Source organism: Arachis ipaensis, chromosome B01 (assembly GCF_000816755.2).
Source record: "Arachis ipaensis cultivar K30076 chromosome B01, Araip1.1, whole genome shotgun sequence".
Classification (NCBI taxonomy): Eukaryota; Viridiplantae; Streptophyta; class Magnoliopsida; order Fabales; family Fabaceae; genus Arachis; species Arachis ipaensis.
Window position 1 is genome coordinate 20,757,160 of NC_029785.2, and position 5,976 is coordinate 20,763,135.

The 5,976-nt window shown below is 35.5% G+C and overlaps 2 protein-coding genes across 2 annotated transcripts; both read right to left on the reverse strand.

Moving 5' to 3' along the window:
* On the reverse strand, positions 354-896 carry LOC107647989. The gene has a single exon (XM_021118885.1). It carries the CDS (start codon positions 740-742, stop codon positions 518-520), a length of 225 nt encoding a protein of 74 aa, XP_020974544.1. The 5' UTR covers positions 743-896; the 3' UTR covers positions 354-517.
* LOC107627187 (microtubule-associated protein RP/EB family member 1C) lies at positions 2,148-4,483 on the reverse strand. The gene is made up of 6 exons (XM_016330042.2): positions 4,289-4,483; positions 4,021-4,176; positions 3,809-3,912; positions 2,908-3,121; positions 2,709-2,822; positions 2,148-2,622 (listed from the first exon to the last, which is right to left on the reverse strand). The coding sequence occupies exons 1-6, from the start codon at positions 4,394-4,396 to the stop codon at positions 2,353-2,355; spliced, it is 966 nt and encodes a 321-aa protein (XP_016185528.1). The 5' UTR covers positions 4,397-4,483; the 3' UTR covers positions 2,148-2,352.

Consider the following 5,976-nt stretch of genomic DNA (forward strand, 5'->3'; position numbering starts at 1 on the left):
TAAAAGAGAATGTGGATTGTTCCAGCTGTAACATTCTCATATTGTGCTTGACATAAATAAAAGCATTCGAATATGTCTTTAATTTTAGCACAATCATTTTGTGCGGGATTTTTTAAAGAAAAATAAAAGGCAGCGGTTCATGCAGAAAGCATCATTCTAATAATCATTTTTTAAATAAAAAAATCTCTTTTTGTTTATTTCCCTGCTTCCACAATTAGGTCATTTATTAGAATTACAAGTATCTGTATAATGCTGTTGTTGAGAAATGAAAGAAGGAATCTGTTGAACTAGACATTTTGACCAAAAATATCTTAACAAAGGAATAGTAGAATATGGATCAGGCACAAAGAAAATTGACAAATTAAAAAAAATGATCATAATAATAATAAAAGGTGCAGCTAGCCATAGCAAAAACAGAAGATACAAATGAAACATAAACCAAGCCAAATTTACATGGCCTAAACAAACTTGTTTAGATGCTGAATTATCTATGGGAATGGGACATCCTGAGTTGACATTAATTCTTGGACAAGGCATCCTTTGCAGACTCCAGAGTAGACGACACGGCAGCTGCGGCTTCAGTAAGAATGCCACCGCTGGTTTTGGTTTTGGTGGTGGTGTTGGGATGGTGCTGGTGCTGGTGAATCACCTCCACCTTCCTCTGTTCTTGCGGTTGCCCGGCCGAGGATCGATATTCCACCGTCTCCACCCTTGTTTGAGTGGCACTTGCTTCTGCGTTCATGGTCTCATTCTGACATAGGAACTCATCATGCAAGTTTCAATCAACTTTGGAAACAGAGGAAATAAGGATATAGATTCTCTAGTGTGAGAATTTACATAACAACACATTGATTAACGACAATTAACATAGAAACAGAGGAATTAAGGATATAGATTCTTTACTTGTTGTGCATTCATCTTAACAAAGGACTTTGATCTAGATACTGCTTCTTCCTTGAGGAAATTTAATTTGGTATTACTCTTTAGATGCTTCAGTTTTAAGATTTCTTTTTGTTTTTAGTCTTCTTTTATTTAAAAATTGCTATTCAAACAAAATATTTCAGGTAATAACGGATGTTGGGAGTTGATTACTACTTCAAAGACGATTATATAGGCATAGGAAGAGGGTCTGCTCACACGCAAACCCAAGTCCACGTGTCACCAAAGCAAAATGCTACATTTTGGGTCATTGGACCACCCAATAAGATTTTGTCACGTGTTTATTTGATTTTTATGATGCTATTAGGATAGGACATTTCTAATAGATAAAGGTGATTTGTAACGGATACTTTTTTTTTTTAGAACAACCGGACTAAACGCTAAAAAAAACGATATCGAAATTATTCAAGAAAGAGTAATTCCAACTTAATTTGCATGGACACACAGAGAAATACAAGTTAATAATATAAAGTAAATATGACAACCATAAGATAAATTATGAGTAAAATGCAAATTTATCTGCACAAGTATTAGTCTCCCTATACTCAGGATGAAGAATTGAGTTACAAAATCCGCTACAAATGATATTGAAGAATACAACTACCAAGATCTTGTAGCAGCAAATCTAGACCAAATAAAATAGTCCAAAGCTCAGCTGAGGTTACCGAATAGCAACCAAGGTTCGCATTATAGCAACCAATGAACCTCCCATGGTGATCCCTCAAAATTCCTCCACCAGCCGCCCTTCCCTATTTGTCAACCGAGTTGTCCGAGTTCAGATTGATGTAGGACGAAATGGGTGGATGCCAGCGAAGTAATCTCTCCTAAAATGTACTGACTCTCTTTTTCACCTTTGCAAACACTCAGAGTTAGGCAGTTAGCTATATGATAGTCCTTTACCATATGAAACACGAGCTCATCAATTTTTCCTTCCTCAGGCTCTCAAGTCCTATGGAAGATGTATTTATTTCTTCAAAACCAAAGAGCATTCAAAGTCCTAGCAAAAAGCAGAGACCGTTATACCCCCTTTATAGTGATTAGCAAGATAAGTTTTGTAAGTTTTGATTTTTTTTTTAAAATTAATATGATATAATCACCCAATAAGATTTCTCAATTCTCATGTCTTGGTAAATACTAAATACTAAACAAAATAAGATTTTTTATATTCTCTCTTCTTAACCTTCACTTTAAAATAAATGAAAAAACAGAAAAAAAACTTGTCCTGATAAAATATTTGATTCCTGTAATCATATAGCATATCAGATACACGAGTATTCATATAGAAGCAGAACAATACTAATCATTGCACATAATTCACCCAACACAACACATAATTCACCCAACACTACACATTCACCCAGAGCAATACAGGCTCATAGTTGAAGAAAAAAATAGTCATTTTCTTTTAGCAAGTCATACAAGAGGTGACTCGCTGCAGTGAACATTGGAAATGTCCGAAAGCCTTTGTCTCGGAGTTGTGATGCCAGCAGCATCAAACTCTGGATTCACAATATTCTTTCTCTTCTGGTTTTCAGAAGCGCTTCTCTCGTCTGAAACCTCCGCGATGGGGCTCAATCCAGCAGCATCCTCGTAGTGATCAGAAGAAATCATAGCTTGAGCTTCGGCCATGGCTGTTCCATCATTCCCAGCATCATACAATATCTTCTGTATTGCTGCAACAACCTGAAGAAAATGATAAAAAGAACCTCATAATCAGTATTGGAGTCCATATTCAGTTACAAAACCAAAGGAAAAAAAGAGTGCAATACCGGTAAGCGTTCTATCTCTGGTGTTTGGCAGAGTATCTCAATATCCCTCAATTTTGCAAAGTAGAAATCGCGCTCCTTCTCGAGGCTATCGATGGATAGCTTCAGCTCAGTTATCTGCATTGATTTTGGATTAGTCAAGATAAATGCACTTTACTATTGCTTTCATAAATTTTAGATTGAAAAAAAAAAAAAGACACACCTTTTCGTCATAAGCAGGGCCACCAGAAGAAGAGGGCCTCTTTGCAGCTTGGCTTGCAGCAGCATTTGCAGATGGCACTTCATTTCTTCGAGTAGGATGAGAAGAGTGAGATTTCGGTGCTGAAGAAGCCTTGGTGGAGGCTTGTGATTGTGCTGATTTCTTGCCACCTTCTCTTCCTCCCTTGCAAACCTCTCTCCTTTCAAGAGGATTATAACTGCAGCATTCAAATTCAAATTGAGATATCAAACAAAAGCCTATATACAAATCCATGGAAAACCAAACTTCACGAAATTCAAAACTAGAAATATCAAGGCATTTAATATATCTGTAGCCAATTTTATTCAAAAATCACTTTTTAAGCTCAAAAGCAACACAACCTTTTTAATTGCAATTTATTTTGAAGCATACAGTTGAAGTTTCAATTTTGCATATTTCATGATTATAAATTATAAGCTAAGAAAAACATCTCCTAAAAGAAGATGATACTGTTAAACGAAACTACAAATCAAAACAGATTAAATAACAAAACAGAAAGCAATTCAAAATTTCAGATACCATTATATTATAACAAAAACGTAAAGCAATTTAGACTTTCAGATAACCTTAAAAACATAACCCCCAAATCAATTCAGATACCATTAAACCAAGAGCCTAAAAACCAATACATCGAGAATCACCTATCCTTTTTGTCCCATCTAAAAGGGACACATGCTTTAAGTTACAAATCATTTCGAACACAGTACATAAGATAATTCAAACATGCACTTGAACCTGTTCAACTTCTTAGATTTGAAATTGATAACTAACAACAACGGTTCACCTTAGGATTAGAAATCTCAAAATTATGACAAAATCTTTAAATCTTAATAACTAAGCGTCACACAGAACGTTAAGAAATTACTTGTGGGCGCCGGCATTGACTGAATCACAGTATCGCTTCATCCATTGCATGAACTCCAAATTATCGAGAGGGCGTCCCTTCACAAGCTTACTAACCTCAATGTGCTGAAAAAACAAAACAAAACAAAACAAAACAAAACCACAAAATCAATTAGAAATTTGAATTTATCAACCACATAAATAGAAGAGAATATTCATGAAATTCGAACCGACCTTGGTGATTTTGAGCTTGTTGAAAACGTCTTGAAGAACTTTGTAGTTCTGTATCATTTCGTACTCGTTCTTGGCATCGAAATTGACCTTGTGCATCGGCACGATCCCTGGATGAGCCGCATCCATCAATTGGCAATGAACCGCGCCCGAACATGCCTATCAATTTTGCAAAATACAAGAACCAGACGGAATTCTTAATTTTTTTTTAGGGTTTAGTGTGACAGAAAGAAAGAGAAAGAGAAAGAGAGAGAGAGAATCTTTTACTTACCTCTTCAACTTTGGAGAGACTGAGTTGGAGAGTGGAGTTGATCCATGTAAGAATCTCAGATCTACCGACGAAGTAAGCCGAATCCATGATGCCGATGTTGGTCGCCATTTTCTTTTTCTTTCTCTGATTATTTCTCTCTCGTTCTGAGTTCTAAGTTCTAACGGCTATCTGGATATGGAGAGAGAATGTGGGGAGCGTTGAAATTTAAATAGAGAGAAGAGCGGGAATCTCACGAATTTCAAATCAGAACGTTGATTGACGCTGTTTGGGCCTCTAGGTGGGCCTTCGTGACTCAAATACTACTGTGCTAAGTCCAAATAAAATACTACTGTGCTACCAATTTTAGGGTTTCTTTTATCTAAATAAAAAATTAATTATTTTATTTTGTGCAAAAATAAGAAAATTTACGGCTTTATATATTACTTTACTTTACTAGCTAATCTGGTAGGCACAGTTTACGAATTACATAACAAATAGATTTTCACACATATTTCTTTTTCTTTTTTACCGTAGATATAGACACTCGAACATGCGATCTTTTAGATGAATAAAAAAAAATTATCTCATTTGAATTTGTTGGTGATTTTTAAACATATTTCTCAAACGCTGTTAGCAAAAAATAAATTAGTTAGTTACATATAGTGTATATATAGTTTTTATCTTCTCTAAAATATGGCCTCTAAGCTGTATAGGAGCAGAAATTTGAATTTTCTAGCTAGTCGTAATAAAAAAAACATAAAGATATCAACTAAATCTACATAATATATTATTTAAAAGATAATTAAAATATTATATCAATCAATTTATTATTCAATTTGTAAAATAAATAGTGTATAATAAATGTCTTGATCGAATTGTTTCTTAGTTTAAAATCTAAAAATTTTAAGTTTTGAAATCCTATGTCATTTTAAAGATTATATGTTACATTTATTTTTTTTAAGGGTTAAATACGATTTTGGTCCTTAAGTTATAAGTCGAAAATTTTGTTTGTTTCCAACCTTTTTTTGCATACAAAATTATCCTTAAGGTTTAGCTTAGTTTTAAAATCGTCCTTTCTCTAATTTTCGGACAAAATTAGCTTTCCCCAATTTTACACACATTGACTCCCACTCTCTCAGATCCAACATTATTGAAAGATAACCAAGTTCTCATACTCAGCAACACCAACCAAGTTCTCATACTCAACAACCCCAATTTTCACAATTTCTCACATATACTCCGAAAATTCAAGAATCAGCAACACCAATTTCTCACACAAATGTCACAATTTCTTAAAGACCGAACCAGAAAAAGAGAAGGATGAACAAAGAGAATCAACAACAAGAACAAAAAACTAACAGAAGAAAAATCAGTCACAAATAACAACAAAAATCATCACCAAATACTCAAAAATTTATGTGATGAAAGGCTGAAGATTAGAACTTGAGGGAGTACGAATGGGGGTGACCACCGCAATGAGAAGAAGACGACTCAGACCACCGCGAGCATCTATGCCTACCCACGTTGCTGTCGTGAGAGTCTGTGCCTACCCAAGTCGCTGCCGCCTACGTCCGTACCCGCCTGCGTTGCTGCCGCCTGCATCTTTTCCCACCCGTGTCGCTGCCGTTTGTGTGGCTGTCGCATGCTTCTCTTCCCGTCTGGTTCGCTGCCGCTAACGTGTCTTCCCGCTCGCATTGCTACCGCCTGCA

Coding starts and splice junctions, on each gene's coding strand:
- LOC107647989 (XM_021118885.1), bottom strand. CDS start 742: ATGAACGCAGAAGCAAGTGCCACTCAAACAAGGGTGGAGACGGTGGAA.
- LOC107627187 (XM_016330042.2), bottom strand. CDS start 4,396: ATGGCGACCAACATCGGCATCATGGATTCGGCTTACTTCGTCGGTAGA. Junction 4,177..4,288: donor GTCTCTCCAAAGTTGAAGAG/GTAAGTAAAAGA, acceptor CAAAATTGATAG/GCATGTTCGGGCGCGGTTCA. Junction 3,122..3,808: donor GTCAATGCCGGCGCCCACAA/GTAATTTCTTAA, acceptor TGAATGCTGCAG/TTATAATCCTCTTGAAAGGA.